Here is a 22,470-nt window from a genome sequence, read left to right as displayed (position 1 = left end):
TCTAGATCTCCAGCACATCTTGGAAATACCTCTCTTGCTGCTACTGTGCATTCACAAGCTACTTCCATCCCCTCGGTGCACAGGAATGACAGTTAAAGCTACTAAGGAAAGTTCAGGCAGGTTTTACCTTGCAACCTGTGTTCAAAAGAAGTCTTTGACTTCCTCTGCTTCCAGTGACACTGTTACCTGAATGCTGCGAAGGGTGCACTAGCGCTAGGAACAACAGGGCCACACATGGTCAGCTGTGCTGGTGCTTTTTGGGACTCTGAAAACGCAGAAGACCTCATCTCTAAACTGAAAAGATGCTTCCCAGAAACAACTCAGTGCTTGACTTCTGCTAGCATAAAAGCAGAAACTGAAAACTGGCACTGGGGAGAAAGCTGGCTTACAAAAGGAGAAAAGTACGAATTCCAGCAAACAGCAGTGGGAGCAATGGCAGTGCAGAGCAGAGGGAGCTGGGAGAGCAGGACTGTATGTGCCTGTCACTTGGAGCCAGAGAGCTGGGATCCTGCAGTGTGCTGGAAACGGTCCCACAGGTGGCATGTCAGCTGGGGGTCCTGGGCTTGGCCCCCACCATGCAGCAGCGTCTCTTCCTCTTGACTACACAACCCCTCGCTGGGGACTCGCGGCACCTGCAGAGGAGCCAAGTGTGCTGCGTGTACGCTCCGGCCAGCAGGCAGCGAGCAGCTGTCGCTGGCACAGAGGCCATGCTGGGAACACCAGGTCCCAATGCATTCACTTACATCAGGCTGGGCTCGTTGTTCAAAGCCTATCCGGAGCACCAGGGAGCCTGATGTGCCTGATACATCACAGCACAATCTGATCCCTCCTCCACATCTTTCAGCCTCATCAAACAGTGTGAGAAGCCAAGTGCTTTCACCCAGGACAACCTGCGTGTGTTGCTTGGTACAGACGGTAACTGAGGAAGCAGCCACTTCTAGGGAAACTAAAACCACCCTAAACATCACCTCAGGCCACATGCAAGTGCCTTATCTGATGGCAAGAGGAAATCTGCTTTGTGAAAGGTACAAGTGGAGCAGGAATTTAAGTACAGTATATAGATAATAAAACTTTGGGCGACACAATTGCAGTCTTTCACATTATGGCTAGGTATGGCTCCAGCACTGACTGCAAGGCTGCTGGCAAGAGCTATAAAACCTCTGGTTGTTCGGCATCCAGGCTGCTGCACCCTGGACACTGCCACAAACTCCTCTTTCCAAGCAGAAAGCCACATGTAGGGGAGTTCAGCCTCCCACTTGATCCACAAATCTTAGTGGTGTCCGCAGCAGTACTCTCAAATATTTTGTGGTTGAATGCAAGACCACAGAGGAAGAGGACTCCCTGGCAAGGATGGGCTTTCGTCCCTCCCACGGAGCACTAGCAGGGTGCTCCGCATGGCGCTGCTCCCCCCATGCCTGACAGCAATACAGGCAGGACGGATGAGGCATGTCTTCAACACCAGCTCCGGTTACTGATTACAGAAGAGGGACTCACCCCACTGACAGACAGAGCTAATCAGGTGAAGGAAGCTAAATTCCAGCACCAGTGGCAGCAGTGGGGAGAGGAACTGGAGCGGATTTCTCAAAACTGCCAGAAAGAGGCAGGCACCTTGCTTCCATTGCCCCCACAGGGGGAAAGGCAACAAAATACACCCTAAATAGCACCCTGGGCAGCATACACTGCCAGCAGGGCCCGGTGGGTAGGGGGGCTCCGTGAGATGGCTGCAGGGTCTCATGAAAAGCCAGGCTTTGGCAAGCTCAGGTGTGCTTTGGGAACAGGACTACGTCACGGCTGTTGTAAGGGGAAGTTCTCTTTTGCCACCCCTCACTGGGTAAGCCAAGGTGCTCTGTGTAACCAAGCTTGCAGGCAAGTTGTCTTGGAAATCTTTCCCACTGATACAGTGTCTTGAGCTGCAGCAGGATGATAAGAAAGAGGCAACTCTCTGGTCACCCATACACAGACAGAGCTGTGCCGTCAGAGTGCTCATTTTGACATTTTAAGCAGATGATTGTGAGCAGGATCCATGCCTGGACAATGATTACATGAAGCTGCTGCAATGCTGGTGTTTACTTCTGCTGCTACTGCAAAGAAGCCTTTTCCCGCCTTCAGATGCTGGACGTGCTTTGGCTGCGCTGGAAAGATGCTCACTGCCCCTTCTGACTGCTCTGACCCGCTCTTCCTGTACGCACGGGGCTGTTACTGCCTCATTTCCTATTCCTGTATGCAGACTGTTCACGTTCACAAACCTCCTGCCCCAAGTCCCGAAGCTACACCTCAGCATCACAAGCAGAAAACTGCAGCTCCTCTCTCGCGAACCTGCACCTCCAGACAGTGACGGAACAGCCTGGAGCATTCACTGCCACCTCCATTTTCTTGTCCCTACGCGTCACCACCACTGCTGCTCCTGCAACCTGGCAGACTGGCCCTGCCCTCTTCCCCCTGCCGCTGCCCACATCAAGCAGCCGTCTGGTACAGATTCCACTTGTGCAAATGAACTGGCTGCTTGTCAGAGCTCACAGCTGCAGGGAGTTCCAACAGACACATCCCAGGAGGCCCCAGAGCCCTTCTTGTTCTTTGGGGATCAGGCTGGGATTTGCTTTGCTTTGGGTCTCTCTCTGAGCAGTGGATGTTTGCTTTTTTCAGCAGAGAGAAGCAGGAGCAGAGCAGCTCTGCAAGCTCATGCACTGTTATGGCTGTCCATCCCAGAGAGGTGGCAGTGGGTCTGATCGTTTGGTCACAGTTATTAGATGAAAATTTATCATCAGTTAAAGCCACCTTTCAGGGTTATGCAAATGCAGCAGCCCCGAACCACCTGTCCTTTTTTTCTTGATGATTCCATGAAGAAGCACAAAACATCTTCTGTCCCTTCAAGAAAAGCCAAGTAGAATATTTTAAGGCTAAGAAAAATGTTTCAAAGGCCAACCCAGGAGGAAAGTAAGCTCCCCATCTGTAATGAATTACGATCGGGGAATGCCTCAGCTTCAGAGCACATCAGTCTTATCAAGTATTGATCGCAGTATTTTAAAATATGAGAAGATAAAATCAGAGAGAGTGAAGTCAATGAGGAATGCATTCAAGAAAAACAGCAAGTTGTAAAGCAGGAGGTTTCTCCATTCTATTAACATCCTCCGTATTTCTGTAAGTCAACAGCATTTCACCCCGAAAGCCTGCAGAGAAACCACAGCAGCAGCAAGAAGTGCTACTTTGCTGGTAACAGTCAGTTTCCAGTCTCTACCAGTGCCGATTTATCTCTGCCTTTAACCTTCACTGCCTTGTCTCTAGAGCTGCTTATTTTTCATGATTCTGCCTGGCCCATGCCCTTGCTCTGTCCTGGCATGCTGACCACATGCACTAGGTGTGTTACGGCCACCCATGAGCTGCAGTTTCACCTCCCAGTGCCCCTCCCATGACACCAGTGCCCTGCCCTGGTTTGGGATCCCTCCTCTCTCAGTCCATCTGCTGGGACGCGGCAGCACCGCAGACTGCCCTGTCCCACCTGCACCCTCCTGGGAGTCACACGTATTGAAACAAAAGGGAGGGATGGGCACCCTCATCTTTTCATGTTTAGGAGATTTGCTCACAGCTCCTTTATGCCCAGTCATTCTTATACCAACTTGAAATTTTAAACAGCTCTTTTAGCTCCTGCTTATTCTTAATACATACAGACAGCGCAATTGTATCTCTTCTCAGTCTTCCTTTTACCAAGCTAAACAAGCCATGCCTGCCTTCTAACAAAACAGGCTGTTCACTTCCCCTGTGAAAATTGGGATATTTCCCAGAAATGTAGTAGCTCCCTATGTCCCTATTTACCCCAGATTCACTTCTTGTGAACCAAAAAAGAGGGCTCACAATAGCCTCACGCAGAGGCAATTCTCTCTCTACAAGAAGTCCTTTCCTCTAGTCTTTCCAAGAGCTGTACTTGCCTTTTTTTTCCACAGCGACAAACATTCTGGCATTTCTGGCACAGCCTGGCATTCTAAACTATCCTGTAATTTACTTGTATCTATCTAAGCATTTTCATCTTCTGCCATGGTCAAATAATGCTATCCCAGCCTAGACTAAAAATTTCTGGTATTGCCCCAAACAGCATGACCTTTTCCATTCATACTCTTAGGTTTCATGCCACCCAGTTAGCTCTTGTTCTCAAAGTGCTCATGGTCTTCCTGGATGGTATTTTGATCCTTCCTTGTACTGACCACACCTGGTTTAGTGTCATCACAAATTCCGCTTGCACGCCATTGCCTTCTGTGCCAAAAATCATTAAAGCAAACACTAAACATGACCTCCTGTGGGGAAACTCCCAGCCATCCATTCAGGGCTGCTCTTTGTCTTCTCCTTTAGAGAGGCTGTTCACGTACAGGTGTTGCACCAAACCATACCTTCTGAAGCTTAACTAATATCTCACACGGCACAGTATCGCACGCTTAACTGAACTTCAGACAGATTGGGCTAGTGTACTTCCTCTGTCCTCAGAATTATATATTTTTTAAATCATGTAAAGATACTAAAGTAGGTTTTGTAACCTGCCTTTGGTAAATCCGTGTTGTGTTTGCTTTCAGGATTTAATTATTCTTTCATTGAAACTCCGCTCTGAAGTTCTGAGCAGTACCTCTGAGGTCAGATTAAGAGTCTGAATTTGACAGGATTATTTTCCTTGCCTGGCTCCCACCCCCCCCCCCCCCAAAAAAGAAAGGAAAAAGAGGTATTGTGTCCAATACAATCTAATCCTGTGGAGCCACGTGTAACCTGATAGATTTATTGAGGACCCTTTCCTCTGCACTTGCAGCTTAATTGGCTCAACGGCGCAGTGGTTGGAGCAGCGATCTTTCAGGCTCTCACACCTAGTGCATTATCTTCAACGGCTTTTGCCTTTCACTGCTGACCCAGTCATTTTCTGTTTCTACAAACTTCTCACTGAAAGACACCCTTTCCCTCACGTTCATCCTCTCACCCTTATGGAGGTAATATATTTATTCATGTAGTTCTCACTTTGGCTCTTTAACCCCTACGCCTTCTGCTTCCTTCACCTCCCTGGATGCCACAGCCCTTCGAATTCTTTCCTTGTTTCCGTATTATTTGTTTGATAGTGGGACTGTCCAGTGTTTGTTAATTTTCCTCTGCAAGATCTAACTCAACTTGACTTTTGCCAGTTTCCACTTTACTTCTGTCCTCTCCAGCCATCAGGGGTGAAGTCTGCTGATGCCCCCCCCGGCCCCGTTACTTCTAACCCCACTTTGAAGCAGTTATTGATGATGTCTACAGCCTTTTTCTGCCAGTTCCCCCTTTGCTGCAAACATGAACTGCAGATAATTTTTGAGCTTTTCACAAAAAGATTTCAGTTCTTCAATGAGTCCATAAGCTCTTCAGTGCATCTGCTTTTGGTAGCCCATTCTCCCAGGCTAGGCCTAAATTCAGAGAGGTCAGAGTCTGCAAACACGTCCCAGTTCCCCTGAGCACCCCACCAGCACTGCCAAGTGCCATCCTGCAGCCCTGCTTATCAAGCTCCCTCCTTTTAGAAGCAAAATTAGAGTTATAACATCCCTTCTCTTGCCCTTCCATTTAATTTAACCATGAAGGCACCTGATCAAAGGCTGTTTCCTAAGATGTCCCTCTGCAAGGTCTTCATGCTTGCTAAGAACAGCTCTGAAAGGCCTTCAGCTCTTCTTATTCCCTCATGTTTGGTGAGGAGAGCTATGCTAGCTACTGCATCTGAGAATATCTGGGCTTTCCCCTTTATAGGAATACTGGCCCCTATCGTACATCTGTGACAGTGTGATTTCGGGTCACACCTAGCACTCCTACAGAGGTCTGTGTTCAACGTTGGGGTCAGCAGCTGGTCTCCAGTACACCCCTGTAGATCTTTTACTGTCTTTTCCTACAGAGATCTTGTCCAGACCCTAAATCTGTTTTTGTCCATCCTATAGCCTTACCTTCCTTGCTGTTATTAGTGCGCAGTGGCACCCCACAAGTGTTACTGTACTTCTGTCCTACCGAACAAGGCAATACCTGTGCTCTGGTCGTGACTGCTATTCCATCAATCTTTTCCAGATTTCTATTACATTGGCACACGGTCCTTATGCACAGGAACAGCATGTGAGGCCTTCATTCAGCCAAAACGCTGTCAAACAGGTGGCTTTTAAACAAAGACAAAAATGTATAAACCTCATCAGTCATCACTGCCGGCCCCAGGAAAAAGCACTGCCCTTTCAGAGGTCCCCCTGCCCCAGCCCCTAACCTCCCCCTCCAAAGCTGACCTCCATTTCAGTCTGCACCAGTCCTTGTACTCCAATCGCAATTCATCAGCCAGGCTCGAATAGCTGTGTTTTCAGTCTATAAATCACCAGGCTAGACATCTGCCTGGCTTTCAAAGGAGTTTTGTTCTTCTTGTTGGCTACCGCAAACTTTTAAGGTACTCGGAGGCCTGAAGCAGTCCAACCACCCCCTCCTAAGCAACTTGCGTTGATTTAAAATGCAAAGGACGGCTTCACAGAGAGAGCCCAGATGATGATAAAGCGCTATTGTTTGTGCCTTTATGGGCCGAGACTCCAAACTTGATGTTTGCGGATTATTCTGAGAGGTAGCTGCTGGCGGGGAGAGACACAGACAAAGCTGTGTGTCACTGCGTGCTGCAGGCCACCTCCCCTGGCCCTTGTGACAGCCCTTACACAGGCTGAATAAGAAGTGTTACAAGATGGTGTCCTCCAGCATCCCACAAAGGCCTGCTGGGGAAGCGGCGCTGATGATCAGAAAGAAGCCATCAAAGGCAGCTGCGCCACCTCCCCCTCGGGTCAGGCAGCGAGTCACTGAAGTGCTGGGCACAGCTGTATCAAAGGAGCTGACACCTCCAACAACATCGGCACTGGCGCTTGATCTGCTTCTAGGGTGAAAAGGCGACCAGTCAGCAGCTCCACCGAGCAACCCAAATGCCGCAGATGGGCTCTGGATGGACAGGGGTGGCTCGTAACCGTGCATTCTCCATTTTTACCAGTGTGGGTGAGGTGGTCTGCAGCCAGCTGCTGAGAAGACAGTTCAGGGTGTTCCCTGTGTGGCATCTGAGGTGACTCCTTGCTCACATTCTTGCTCCCACAAGAAAAGACCAGGAGACTGAAGCTCACCTCTGGATCATGAGGCAGGGAAGACTGTGCTGGGGCAGAGCACGTGGAGGAGGGATGCTGGGAGCCAGTTTTGTGCTTCCTTCCCATGATATAACACAGCCTCCTGCTCTCTCAGTTTCATCAACTCCTTACGGAGTTTTTACTATTTTAAACACTGTCACTTTCCCATCCTGCAATAATTTCTGCCTGAAACACTAGCCTGTTTTGCCGTTAGCACTGAAGGTCTATTGTAATCTTTATAGGCAGGTTAATTGTTGTTTTTTTTTAATCCAGAAAAGCCTTCACTCTATTTTAAAATTATTTCTTTTTTCCTCACCTCCACTTCCACGTTTCCTTTGCTATGTTCCCAGTGGATCTGACACCTGTACATTAGTAGAAGACAGTGACCTGTGATACAAACACACTTTTATGGAGTGCTTGGGCGTGAAGCATTACAGGACTTGAGCAAGAAATAAAAATACAATAACCTAAATAAAAATTCAGCTCTGATGGATTCATTGCCATGAAAACAGAAACAAGTGAGCAGACACCTTGGCAAAGATGCAGTCACTGTCTGTACAGCATTTACGGAAGCAGCCAAGGGTTGAAAGCTGTTGCAAATACATTTCAAATAGGGAAAATAGTAACTTAAGGGAGATGACACACTTGGACATTCTGCATTTTGTAAATTAAAAGAAAGAGACAGGATCAGAGCTGAAAAATCACCTGTGAGAGTTTACACAACAGCACTGAGTCTATTGGGCAGTGGTCTCCCAGTAACAGACCAGAGAACAGCAGGCTGTTCTCCACATCACCCAGAAAACCCCTGCTGAAGTGCAGGCCAGGGACGCTGCACCCCCAGCCATGATGGGGAGATGATGAGAGATGAGGGGAGACGGTGCTGGGCAGCAGAGCTGGGATCGAGAGGCGGTTTTGCACTGCATGCACTGATCTTCCAGCTCACAGCCTGAAACAGAAAGCGCCACACCAGTGTGCTTCCAGCTCTCCAGAGAACACTTATAAACAGAAAAGGGTCTTCTCCACGAGGTCTGCCTGGATGTGTCCTGGCTGGAGTACACTGCGCTACCCAGGACAGACAGTAAGGAAGCCATCCAGGACTAAACTGGAGAAATTTACTCTCGTGAGCATTCACAAGCACAGAAGAATCCATACGTGTTTTGCAGCCATACTACTGACCAGGGTCCCAAGACCATCTACTTCCCCTTGACTGGTAACACCGCTGAAGCTCCAGAGCATCTGCCTCCTTGCAGAGCCTTTTCCTCTGGGGTAGGAAATGCCTGCCCAGCCCCTGGGAGTCGGAGATGCTGGAAGAGGCAGCGGAGGCAGCTGCCTTCTGTGGTAGTAATAGCAGCACAATCTTGGACCTTGAGGGCTTTTACCCCTGCGGGGCAAGCAAAGAGTAAGCAAAACTATACTGTAGGGCTGTCTGTTTCTCCTCTTGGAAATTCAGCTGCCAGTCCCACAGAGCAACAGGAAAAATCACATTCATTTCCACAGAGATTTTATCACCTCAGTCTTGGCATGGGAGAGGCATCTCCGCCCAGCTGTGAGCAAGCGAGCGCATTTTGCTAGCTTTTTTTATATAATCAGAACAAATTCCTCTGAGGTGAGTCATAGGGTTTCAAGGGTGTCCAGAGAGATGTCAAGCCTGCCTCAAGTGTAAATCAGTGACACACCTTGCTGAGAGGATGCGTGCTCACTGGCAGGCCTGTTCCCCCTGTGGACACCAGGCAAGGGAAGCGGCTTGATAGATGTTCCCAGAAGCTACACATGTGTGGCACCTCTAGACCCAGGACACTGCTGGTGTTTACATTTCCTCTGTAAAGGCAGCGATGGTTTCAGGGTGGAGCTGGAGTCCTTCCCCGCAGCTGCTCTCCAGGCTTAAACACTGAAAATTTTTGGTCATTCAAGCTGGAGGAGCCCAGCAGTCAGGGAAAAGATTTGAACTTCAGAAACAGAAGTTCTGCCCGACCAAAGCCTGGTGAAACGGCAGGGGTTCCTGCCCAGGATGTTCATTATGGTGGATCCCATGACAGCTGCATCCCATGACAATTGTTTCGGTGCTGTGATGTTGCTACTTTAAGCAAACCTGTTTCACTCCCCTGCCCAGGAATAAGTACTCCAGCCTCCATGGGTCTGCAGGCCAGAGGACAAAGATGATACTTGTGTAATTTCAAGGCATAGCCTTCTTTAGTAGCTCTTTTAGAGGCTGAAATGTAGAGGACCAGAAAGAACTAGACCTGGACATAATCCCAGAGGTCCAAAGCAACACTGAGGAAAATGCTGTAGATGCTTTTGGGCCTCTGGGTGTCAAAGCAGGTGGAATAGACAAAAACCTTGGTGGAGCTTGGCTCTGAGTCAGTCTTCTTTCACTAATGCCAAGGGCAAGGTTTGGCACAAGGTACCAGGCGCAGGCCAGCCTCCTGATTTGCAACCCACATGCAGGTCTCTCTTCAAGCAAGGTGTGCAGGGTGCCTCCAGTCTAGAGTGGGGCAAATCTCCATTTGTGCGTTATTTGAAGGCAACTGTGGAAGACACAACCCAACCATTCTGCCCTTCACCTTTCAACTTCACCCTCATGTGACTAACAATTACCAGCTACCATTAATATTAAATGGGAGAGAAAGAAATGCAATCCTCTCTCTGCTCTTCACATTCCACAATATCACAAACAATTTGTCATATTGGGAGGGGCAGAGGCAGGAGGAGCATTAATTATTGATACTCGGGAACAGATGGCTTTTCTTGTACTAGGGCAGTGAAATGTAAGAGGAGCCTGTGGGTGAGGATGTGAGGATTAGATGGGCAGACACGTATCAGATAACCAGCCTTCCAGTGGAACAGGAACCTTCCTCCTAGAACCAGCTCTGCTGGCCTGCAGAGCTCTCATCAACAATCCTGGCGGCAGAAACAAATCCACTGACATCTGAATTAGTGAGGCTTCATCAGAACCTTTCAACGCTCCCTCACCTCTGTACAGAACATCCTGGATATGATGACTGATAGCTTCCAGACAGCAGAGGCTTGACAAACCAGGCACCAACTGGTCTCTCTAGGAAACCTACTGGTTGCATTTCACGTGTCTATCCTCATCTACTGCCCTGTGCCATGTGATGTTTATTCCTGAGACCACATATGGTGTCCAGGAGTGACTCCCTCCTGTCTTCCACTGGTTTCTGCGTGCCATGCAGGGTGCTGGCCTCCAGAATCAAAGATCCAAGTGATCTGGACTGGTGACTTCAACCAGAGACTCTGTCATCCAACTCTTTGTGCCAGCTTTTCCTACTGATCCACATAAGGTTCAAGAGCAAGATGACTTCATTCTTGTCGGCTCCTGTGTCAGTGTCCTTAAGGTCAGAGTGGCAAAACCAGGTGGCAAAACAGGCTTGGCACAGGACACCTGCCTGTGAGTGTGTCCCCACATCCAAGAGCAGACCGTGGGCCTGACATCCTTGTAAGACTGAAGGAACAATCGGGCAAGATTAATTCTCCACAAAAGACTGCCAATTCACCAGAGTGGACACAGAGACAAAAGCTTTTCCTGAAACTTTCGTGAACAGTCTCTGCACCCACTGCTAGAGCCAGGCATCTGCATCCATCTTCATGCTGGTGAGGCCGTATCTTTGCTGGAAGACTAAGGAACCAGCTGTACTGACTCAGACCTGAGCCTGGGTAGCCCAGGGTCCCGTCTCAGGCAGTGGGTATGAGCAGGTGTCCAGGGAAGAGTCAGAACTGGGCAAGCCAGTGGTGATACCTCCTCTACCACTGCAAGAATGATACTCCTCATCTATTTTCGGCCCAGGGATTTCATAGGCCTGACACCACCTCTGTACATAGTGACTCAATTCAGTTTTCCTCTTTGGATGTACCCCTTAAATCCTGTAAATGGGCACTCACTTTCCCAGCCAGGACTGATTAAATCCATGGTTTTCCACTGAGCAAGGCAGACTTTTGTGGCTACCTCCACAGGCCCAGGAGGTACCTCAGGACCACAATGTCCAGTCCCTTGATATATTTGGACCTCCTCACAGTCTTTTCCTTAACTCCCTTTGTTCTCCTGGCCCCTGCTAAGAGGTTGTTCCAAAGTCTCATTCCTCTAATAATTAGACATGATCTTCTCATTTCTCAAGCTGACTAATCACTGATCTCTAATTCCTCTCAGTCTGCCTAGGGTCATGCAGCCTGCAGCCTGTGAGAGTCTTAAGACATGTACAATTTTGTGATTTGGAAAAACACAACTTCCCAGCTTCCCTTCTAACCTGGATCAATGGCAAAGGGCTCAAGATGAACAAATGCCAAGTGCCAGGAGACAGCTACAGCTCACAGACAATACAACTTTTCTCAACGTGGAGTAGGAAGGAGAAAGTTTTCACACCTAGGAGCCAGTGGAGAGTGGGAAACAATCTTAGAAAGACCTGGGCCACATCTGTGCTGGGAAAGATTGAGCTCTACTGAAATAGCAGCAAACTTCCCCGCTATAGAAGCTTAGACCAGTGTCCAAGTTCACTCTAGTCTGGTACAGGAAATGGACAGACCTGAAAGAGCATCTTTATACCAACATGAGAACCTTTGTTCCTCTAAAAATGCCGGTCATCTCACTGTGATAGTACCAGAAAATGTTTCTAGTGTAGATCTGGCTTTAAAGAACAGTCTCCACAGAGCCATGATGTGTTTACACTAGTTAACTGCTGCTGAACAGTCAGCTGAGAGCTAACATGCACGTGCTAATCTCACCTCCCCCACATTTCACAGGGGCTGAGGAGGGGATCATCTAGGAAAAGAAGCCCATGGATTAGAGAGCAATACAATGGATCAAAAAGCAGGAGGAGGCCACATCTTTTCAAAGCGAGAGCAGAGTTGCTCCCTTCCACCCTACTTGAGTTAACATTTATGTGAATCTTTTTTCTGCTGCTTGAAGAAGGAATCACATCATATACACATTCCAAAGAACTTTTCCCAGCAGAAATAACTGTTTTTAACACACATTGTGCTTGAGAGAATGTCTAAAATTTTACAGTCCACAGCATGGGTGGAGCTGCATTTTGACCCATACAGGAAAGCTGGAAGTTGACATCACCAGCCCAGTGAGGCTCTGGAGTCGGGGTGATCAGTGGGTTTGGGAGGAGTATGTGCTCGGCAGGAGCTCCCTACCTCTTTGATGGCAGACATCTTGATGTTCTCATAGTAGTGCAGCGGTGCATTGGGTGAACTCATGTCATAGCCAAACCCAGCTACCGCCACCTCATCACAGTTGTGGAGCGCCATGGTTATTGCTACGCTTCCCAAGGTGGGGATATTCTGAGAGGAGAAAAAGCAGGAATGGAAGTCATTAGCACAGGTTGCCATTTCTATAATTAAAGATTTCCTCTTACTGTCTCTGCTCACAGGGGCACTGCTGCTACTAAGCAGAAAATCAGGAACAAGGTATTTGGCTACATCCGCACATCAGCTGCCCAATGCCCGCTTGTGGGGTTGATAGCCTCCCAGCTTGTGAATACAAGCACACATTAGCCAGCTTCCTGCAAAGCATCACAAAAGCAGTGACTCTTGTTTGAGGCTCTATGACCTGACCCTCCAGGGGAGTACTGCAGGGCTGAGGGATTAATGAAAATGGTCAGTCCCTTTCCACAACTTTGCTATCCTAAGAACAGGACGCCAGACAAGCTGTAGGGTGACTCACTGTGGATATGCTAGTTTTCCAAAATCAGAACAGACTTAGATAACGGATTATAACTCTATGCACATTACTGGCTTCCATCTAGGTTAAGGAGGAATACTTATCCCAAACCAGCCACCACACAGAAGCGGAAGTGAGGAACAGTACAAACTCTTTATATTACTGATGGCAAAAGCAGTTTAAGGAGGCTGTTAAACAGCTCTGGGAGATGGAGAGATCAGGCAGACGCAGGCAACAGCGTGCACTGAGACCCCTTCCTTTGCTCAGGGCCACTCCTACAGGCAAAGGGCACTCTGGCCTGTGCCATACCCTGCCCAGCCACACACACTTGGAAGATGAGGAGCAGCGTGAAGCCAGTCAGAGATGGGTGCTAGCACTCTGAGCAGGGGCATCCTGACTGTCCTCGCCCATCTGCTGACCTGCCATTTGCACCGAAGTCCAGCCTCAGCCCTTCCCATTCCATCTGGCTTCTGCAGAGGCCCTGTGACAGTGGTGCTGCACAGCTGCAACTCCTCTTGTGCGTTCAGATGAACACGACTGCTGTGACAGATGAGTGTTTCCAGTGTAAAATCCTCACTCACAGACTTTTCTAGCTCCCCTTTAGCCAGATGAATCCAGAGCTAGTTTTACCCCAGGGGCTAGGGAGAGGCTGAGAAATCCACCCACATATCTTCATTTGTAGAACATCCAACATCAACCATATCAAAAGTATCACAAATTCAGAGGACATGCTCAGACAGTCACCAAGGGTGACAGCCTCGTAACTGAGATGTAGAAACCAACTACAGCTTGTATTTTGCATGTAAAATGGTTTACTCTGAACCGGTGAGCAACACTATTGCATTTCACCTGATGACTGGGAAAAAAATACTTGGAGTTTCTGCCTCTCATTCAGAGGAACTGGCTTTTGGCAGCACGCTGCCTTGCTCACTTCTGATTGCCTGACCAGCCCCAAGACCAACATTTCCCAAGCAAAGAATGCCACCCATACCCTAGCTGAGAGAGCACAACTGGGAGTACAAACCATGTGCTGTGGAGAACTCCACTACAGTGCGCTAGAATTACACTAATCTGAAGACAAATGTGCAAAACCTGCTTATAGCTAAATCAGCGAGACATTCAATTCAAGCATTTGCAGTGCATCTGTAACAGTGCACATTCGAAATAAAAAGACCTTACTACGTCCTCCTGTGCCAGCCCTAGATTTTAGGAAAACCAGCAAAGACATTTTGTTCTCACTGCTTAATTTCAATTGATACTCGCTACAAACAATACCGGTTTTATTCTGCTTACTTTAGTTAATTGTTAATTCACTGGTAGCCGTAAAATATCAAGGAGGGGTTTAAAAAAAATTGGAAAAAGTTTATTACACAAGGATAAGAAAAATTCCCCCGAACTTCAAATATGCAAAAACATCCTGTCTTCCCGGGCATGGCAGTTCAAATGCAATATTCTCAGCTTTATGTTTTACATAGATGACGACATTTGGATTTCACTGGAGTAGCATCAGCTGGTAAATAGACTTGCCACAAAACCCTTTCCCTCAGCTGAGCTGTAGTTACAGTGTCCAAAAAATAGTGAGTAAATGGTTACATCCCTGAGAACCTATCGTCGTTGGGAATATAACGGCGTTAACACCACCCGCATTTGCACTGGGCCCATTCCCACGGTACAGCTCAAGGGAGACACAGGGTCTTTGCCTGGAGGGAATTTCACTGGCCAAGTTAATGTTTAAGAGCTAACTTTCTAATGTAAGTCTTACAAACCACAGAGAATTAATCATACTACCCAACCTTACGGGAAGACTGCCAAACCACCATAACTTTCTTTCAAGCATATTCTTATTTCTGTTTGGAGAATAACAGATCACAGAAATCAAGTGAACTTCCCTTTGGTCACCAAATATCTGCATTACTTTATTCTACATATAACACCTCCAATGTCCTTTATGGAATAATTTTCTCATCTGCTTCTGTTCCTCAGTAGTTCTTCCTGACATGCCAGTATCTTAGTATTGCCTGCTCCTCTCTCAAAAATTACTAAAATACAAAAAACTACCAAAGACTTCCTGACTTCTCTGACTGTGCTGCATGTAGCTGGTTTGGCCTCTACAACTATCAGAAATTCACATGGTGTCCTTAGCAAAATTGTTTTGCATTACCCTAAAAATGACATTCAGAAACTGATGATCTGATGGCAGTTTTCGATTAGATTATGCCTTACTGATGTTAGCAATGTTAGCACCCTCCAATACAATGGTAGATACAGCCTAGTGCGTGTGCCCCCCTTGAAGGCAGAGATCTGCAGCCATTCACATCTTCACTGCTGAGATGCAGCCTCACGTCCCACTGCTGCAGTCAGAACCCTGTGGGCTAAAGAGGACCACCTCAAAAATACTGTAAAAATTATTACCCCTGCTATTCACTGAGGGCAGTAACTGTTAGGGCAGCACAGGGGTGCTTGCAGAGCCCACCCCTAGTAAATGGCATGGATAACAGCACCTGCTAAGAGAAGAACATGAGTACAAACTGTATATGCACCCACGCGCCTGGATCAAATACACATGGCATTTTCTCCAAACTGCTTACGCTCAAGAAGAAGCAACCATCAGACAGATTAAACAGTAACTGGGAAATTAGAGTGACTTGGAAAAAAACGAGCCAGCTTGAACAGAAGTATAAAAGCAGCATGATTGCCGGTTAACTAAATGTCATTAGTAAGCCAATACAGTGCTTTGGTCCTGATTTGATTTAAACTATAGAAACTGAGCCCTCTTCTCCTATGACAGCCTGCTGAGCTTCTGCTACTCCTTCCCTCTGTTGAAAATGAAGCACTGCCTCATGTCCAGTTTGCGGCATGGGAAAGAGAAGGTGCTGTAGGATCTAAGGATGTGTCCCAGGCTGTGCTGCAGAAAAACCAACTCTGCAGTGTTCTCCAGGTCCAGGGGAAAGGGCTCTTCTCTCAGCAGAGAAGTGGCAAGCGAGAGAGGACATGTATCGGAGAGAGGAAATGGTTATAATTATTCTCTGGCTGCATGTACACAACTTTCAAGTTCTTCTGATTGTACACAGGCATATAAATTCATCTGCTGCTAAGATCTAATGAACCATGTACAACCTTTGGGGCAAGTTGGGGGACAGGTCACTCCAAAAGAAGTTAGGCATCATGGACATGGCTGTGCCAAACCTGGCTTGCTATGCCCTGCACAATGCGTCAGTGCTATCTCACCACACACGCCCACGTGCCGTGCCCCAAAGACATACCAAGGCAACCACCCCACCTCTTGCGTTATGAAAATAACACTCTCTCAAACAACTGCGCAGGCATCTTGTTATTCTAGGCCATTGCTAGGGAAGAAACCCCAAATCCCAACATCCTACCTCAGGAACAATCATCTGGGGTTGGATTGTCTTCCTGCTCATGGCCCTCCATGCGCCCAGGTATCCCTGGACCACCAAGCAATGCTGCTTTCTACCAAATGGTTGAAGAACAGCAGCCCTGCAATGGCCAGTGCTGAAGCAGGAGCCTCCTGGGATGCCTCCCAGCCACACCAGGACTGGCCAGTACAAGCCAGGCCATGGCGTGGGGCTGCCTGGAGTGGCCCAGCAGGACCGCTGCTCCAGGTGTGGCTGTGATGAGTTTCTGACCTGAACTGATGCCTGCCAGTCAGGGAGAGTTGGGAATGGCAAGACCCCAGAAAGCGTTAGCAGTCCCCTCCCCCTGCCAGTTCCCTGCCACAAGCCTTGAACTTGGCCTTGCAGGCTCTGTACCTCCTGCTGCATCTCCCAGGTTTCTGTCACAGCTGAGGCTTGTGGTGGGTACCAGGTTCAGCATCCGCTCTCCAGCACTGGTAAACAACGACAAGGGCAACCTCCCTGGATAACGTGGCCTGAACCGACAGCCAACATCCCCAAGCCTGGCCTGCCTGTCTAAGCCCAAACATCTGGAAAACATAGTATCTAACAGAATGCTCTCCAGGGATCAGCTCTTTGCCTGGTCCCATTTGAGAGGATGCAGCAGACTGACAGACGAGCCAGAGACGACACCGAAAGGCCACCTGGCAAACAGAAGCAGCAAACACAGCAGTGGTGAGCGACACGTCACCGCAGCAGTGCTGGGCAATGGCTGCCCGTGCATCCAGAGCGTGGCTCCTTCCAGGGCCCCCCTGGCCATGGTCTGCTTGGGTGAGGCGAGCACAGACATGGTGGATCCTGGGTGAGAAAAGCATAAAGACAAGAGAGGCAAAGATCACTGGTCTTGTGTTGTGCCAGGGATCCCTACAAGCTCTGTGCGGTGCAAACGCAGCCAGTCTGCACCACCAGGTCAGGGGACCAAACTGCCTTTAGCAGCACAGACAGCAACAGGACAGGTTTCCTAACTGCTCCTACACTGTTCTCTGCTGCAAGGAGAAATAAAAGGCTTCACCTCAAGACATTGCTGTTTCATCTTCCATTGGTTTCCCTGAAGAGGCTTTAAAGACTGACTTCTGTTCACAGAAGAAAAGAAGCCAGTCATCAGAAATGAACACTAGCCCTCCTCTGGACTTACTGGAGGCTGAGCATCACCTTGCGGTTGTGATCATGGGCTTGTGCTGGAGATCCAGTGCCGGTGACTGAACCTGAGGACTGTAACTGCTCTTTGCTTGGTGCATGTGAAAAGCTCTTGCTGCTTTTCATTCCATGCCCGGGTCATTCCTGTGTCACTGCCTGCTGGACTGGAAGGAAATGACTGCTGTAAATCTGTTTTTAGAAATATCTGACTCCCTTAATATATTAAATGAATTCCAGTTATTTATGGGATTTTACTTAGCTCAGGGTAAGATATACTGGATGGTTCAGACTATTCCAGTTGTTACCTTTTTTAATAAAAGGGTAAGCACTGCTAAAGAATAAACTCCCTACAGACAATAATGCATCTAGATGTTCAAATTGGTTTGACTACTATATCAACTTATTTGAAGGAAAACTTGAAAATTTGCTTACCTGGGAAAAATTGCTACCTTAGTTTATCCGTTACAGACCTGATCACCTAATAGCAGTAAGGTTTCCAAAACAAAAGAAATACGGAACAAAACTATAATAGCCATCACATGCTATACACAACAGTCACTGTATTTTCTTTTTTGTTCTTTTCTGTTCACATGAAAGAACCCCAAACCTACTCTTTGCCTCCCCTAGTTAGCAAGTTGGGAAATATGGCATAAAAAGCAATTTAGCATCACTTGTGAGCAGATGAGTGCCTGGCATTCTACAGTGGTCCCTGTCACAGGAGTTTGCAACCCACAGTGCTGCTCCCACAGCTACCTCCATCCATGCACAGAATCAGCTGCAATACCAGGCTTCAAAAGACAAAGCAGAGCATCTCCAACACTCCTCCTTCACCTCCCCTACTCATTCCTTGCTGTAAGCAGGAGAGAGCCTCCAGAACGGGCAGTCTGCAGCAGAGCAAAAGGGAAGGGCCTGTTGTTAGAGACATGACAGGCTAGCTGCCCAGCAGGTTGCCATTCTGCCATTTAACTGCTGAGCTCCTGTACAACTCGGCCCAAACCAGTGTCTCTGATCACATCTAACCTGATGCACAGTCTCTGATTCACCATTTGACACAGAGAAGATTCCTGTGCCATGCAGCAAGCATCTCTTAAGGACCTAACAATTTAACAGTGGGCAAGCAAGGATACGACTTCACCACACACTAGCTGCTCTGTGGTAACCACAACAAGCTTCACCCTTTGCTAAATGGGAGTTTGTGGTCTACTCTTTCATTGAAAGGTGAACTCCCTTCTGTTACTTTGCGTCATGTGCAGAAGCACGTGGCTGGGCATTTACCAAGAAGCAGCTGGTATTCATTTACCTGCTGCCTGAGTGTCCATTCCCTGGCACCTCATGTTGAACATGAAGCAGATAAGCTTTGGCTTTTCAGGACAGCACAATGACGACACTAAGTCTCTATATTTAACCAACTGCAGCTGCAGCGGCCCTTTATCTGTCCCTCTACCTGCCTTAGAAGATGCTGTCAGAGTGCCAAAAAAGAAGCAGCATGCAACTGGAAAGAATGGAGCAGCAGATTGCTCGGCTCCTGCTGTCCCCCACCTCTCTTCTGCTCCATCAAGACCCAACAGGTCCCAAGACATGGCCTTCACACAGAGTCCAGCAAGAACAGCCCAGGAGCCAAAAGCTTGCTAATACCAGGGCAACCTAGTACTAATGAGAGAAAGGGTCATTATGATCAGCTAGAGGAGCTGAAAACTGCCTAAGGAGCAAAGGGTCACCAGTGGCATCTCCAGAAAGGCTGCCTGCCTACGGTCAAAACTGCATAACTGCAAAGAGAAGCCCTGGGGCAGGACGGGCTAACACTGCAGCATTAGAGCTTAATCCCCGGGTGCAGGAGGGCTGTCAGCACTCTGCAGAGGTGCTAATCCATGGCCCAGCGCCTGACGCAGCCTCGTAACACCTCCTGCACCCGGCTCCTCCTTCACTAAGTTTCTGCTGAGGCTGGGTGAAGTCCAGGGAAGGACGCCTTATCTCTTTAATAAGAGGTCTATGGATTCAGCCATTTTCATTACACAAACAAACCAAAGGCTTAGTTTTGGGCAGCAGAGCTTAATCTCACTAGTTAAATCATAACAGTTCCATGGATGCACAGCACCAGCAGAGATACAGAAACCAACACCACAGCCTGCACTGGAGTCATCAGAGTCCTGACAATTTGTATAATCTGAAATGTTCTTCTGGCCACCTTGCACCATGCTTAGGGTTTCCACAGGAGCCAGAAAGCCACTGCTCCAATGGCTCTGAGCTACTACTGAGCTGACAGGACTATTCACTACACAGCAAAAAGCACCATGGCGATAACCATCCTTAGTGTTGTACATGCAACAGGCAATGATGCCTCTAAACCAGTGTTCATGCTTGTCCCCCAGTAAGCTGTCTGCAGTGTAATGTAGGTTATCGCATGCCTAAATTGTCAGCTGCAACACCAGTGATGTCTGGTTCCAAGCCCTAAAGACCTGTATACACAGAACTTCCACTTAAACATAAATCACATACATACACCTTTAGTTAGCAAGACAGCCAAGCCTGCATCCACACATCCACACCTTAAGAGGATTCTTTAATCAAAGAGAGGATTTTACTAGGTCGTTTGTTTTACGCTAAACCATCCTCAGGCGTTAACATTTAATTTTCCCCAGACATTGCTAGGATCCTAAACTAAAGTTTTTTCTTTATCATCAGCTTATCCCAAGAAAAGAGAAGTCCACATGTAGTAGGAAACAGCTCTCCCTCTTCTAAAGACTTCAGTAAACGGACTAAGGAAACTCCTGAAAAGCTGTACCGGTCCCAGAGAGAAGTCACTGTTCATTGTGGGTGACCAGTTTTGCTCCTTGCTCAGACTTTTGGTTACTAATGCCACAAGTGTAATCAAAATGCCCATCGGGTACCCCTACTATCCTCCAGAACCATCTGGCCCAAATTATATTATCAAAGCAGAGGCTGTTACTACATTCACCCTTTATTGAATCCTGGGAAAAACACTTTCATATCAGCCCCGAACTATTTTACTAGCTCTTCTCAACCTTGCTGAAAAAGCCCCCAAATTACAAAGTTAATTGGTAGCACATTGTTACCATATGTGGTGTGTAGGAGAAGCACTGAAGTTTATTTAGGCATCAGAACCAAAGAAGAGTGGAATATTACTGCTCTTTATGAGGATTTCATGTTGGCCTTGATTACTAAGGCATCCCCAGCCTTGATCCTCCTGTGTGTAGCCTGCCCAACATACCACAGCCCACTGCAAGCACAGGGGCACTAATCTACCCCCGTTCCGGTTCCCCAGGAGAAACTCGGGACAGATACTGTTTGCTGTGCTTTTGCTTACTAGATCTCAGCATTTTCCTTTTCCATGTTCGTATGCTTCTTTCTGGAGTAAAGTTTTCCAGACTGCCTTGCATTTCTAAAGTGTGACCCTGAACCCAACCAGCTATGCTCTGCAGCTGCTGGGTCACACTGTCTTTTGTGGGGCAATTCTCCCTGCTCTAGCTGTCTCGTTCATCCTGCTGGATCTCTCTCAGATCTTTAATGAGAGTTGGATTCTTGGTCTACAGGCTCTGAATTCCACTCTTCCTATTTAAGATCTCAGTGAAAAAGGCCTGTAGCAAATTTCTATCGCCAGGATCCTACTCAGACTCTTCTTCCCTCTTTACACTGGCAGCAGTAGCTTCTGTTGGAGCCTTTGCACTGATGCAGCAGCATTCACTAAAGCGTGAAGTCCCAGCAGCTCCATGACAGCAGTCCATAGCTCATACCTGCAGTAAAATTTGTGCTCACAGGCTAGAAATACTCTCTCTGTTTTTACACTCTGACAGGATCACTATTATTAGAGTGTCCTTGCACAGACACCACAGGGCATACTGACGTGCTGGCCCCATAGATGCACCTGCAGAGCTCCTGTTGCCCCATCTGAAGGAATGAACTACAATTTACACAATCTATCAGGGGTCATGGGCAAAGATTGCTTGCCTTAAAGCTCCATAAACTATTTTTAAATTCTCAAATGGACTTTCATGGAGTGAAACATCAGGTTTCAATTAAGATGCCTTCATTTCCCAATCTGATGTGTGCTAAACAACCTATCAAAACCTCATAAACTTCAGTTCACAGCATTTTCATTTCCGGATTCTCTCTTCTCCTCTCAGCTTCAGTAATATCTTGTGTATTAAAATAACGTGCTTAAAAATTAAAACAAATCTTGAGAAAATAAAGGCAAAAGTTTGATTTCTGTCCTTCACTGGGGCAGCAGCCCTGATTTTCTGGAAGACAAATCAAAACCACATCGTTCTAAGGGTAAGTTCTGGAGAATGCAGAGATAAGGTAAGTTACATCCTTGCTGACAGGAATTATTTAGGGTAAGATTTCTTCAGAGCACAAGGCAAAAACCCAATGCTTCCAGAAGCTGTGACAGCTTCTGTACGCACATATGCAGCAATGCTTTTCACAAAAGACCTATTCTGTGTGGCTGAATCTGTCTGCACATCTTGCACACTGCATTATAAGAACTGACTTTCTTATGTCCAGGCATTCACCCAGCTGACCTGCACAAAACTAGTATCTCTAAAGTTTCTCAAGACTTCACAATATAATTAGAACACAGAAAATGAGATATGACACAGAAAATGAGATATGATTCTGTCTCGTCCAAACCCATGCTGCAACATGGCAAATCTCCTGTACTAACAACGGAAGGACAATGCCAGAGGCAGAGCAAACAGTCCTTGTCCAGCAAAAGTGCTTCTCTCTGGGTTTGTCAGCTGTGCTAATGTGCCCAAAAATGTCACATGTGCTCTCTATCAAGAACTGTATCACATGGGTACATGAGTAATTTACCCACCCAAGTAATACTTTCTCTAATGGTTGATATATTAGATAGAGCAAATATAAATAGGTTCTGAGATAATCCAGAAAACCCAAGTCACCACCTACTCCCCACTAACACTCCAAAAAGCTGCACTGGGGGTGAGATACCAGAATGGCCATGAAGGTATTTTGTTAATAACTATGACCTAAAACTGTGTTTTGCATTGTTTTCTTTTGTAAACTTTTACATCTAAACTTGTCGCTGTAAGATCAGAATTCCTTACCAAAGGCCTCATAAACCAAACCTTTACCCTCTTTTACTACAAGC

At 47.4% G+C, this 22,470-nt stretch overlaps 1 protein-coding gene across 6 annotated transcripts in view; it reads right to left on the bottom strand.

Moving 5' to 3' along the window:
* ST3GAL3 (ST3 beta-galactoside alpha-2,3-sialyltransferase 3) overlaps window positions 1-22,470 on the bottom strand; it is a 184,118-nt gene that overhangs the window by 6,558 nt on the left and 155,090 nt on the right. For 4 of the 6 annotated variants that reach the window (XM_055815364.1, XM_055815365.1, XM_055815367.1 and 1 more), the window contains one exon: window positions 12,267-12,413. The exons of the other annotated variants lie outside the window; for them this stretch is intronic. In XM_055815364.1, the coding sequence (XP_055671339.1) occupies window positions 12,267-12,413 (147 nt within the window). The remainder of the gene's footprint in view (window positions 1-12,266; window positions 12,414-22,470) is intronic. 6 annotated transcript variants of the gene reach the window in all.

Source organism: Falco peregrinus, chromosome 10 (genome assembly GCF_023634155.1).
Source record: "Falco peregrinus isolate bFalPer1 chromosome 10, bFalPer1.pri, whole genome shotgun sequence".
In the NCBI taxonomy this organism is placed as follows: domain Eukaryota; kingdom Metazoa; phylum Chordata; class Aves; order Falconiformes; family Falconidae; genus Falco; species Falco peregrinus.
This window is presented reverse-complemented; position numbering and strand designations above follow the sequence as displayed.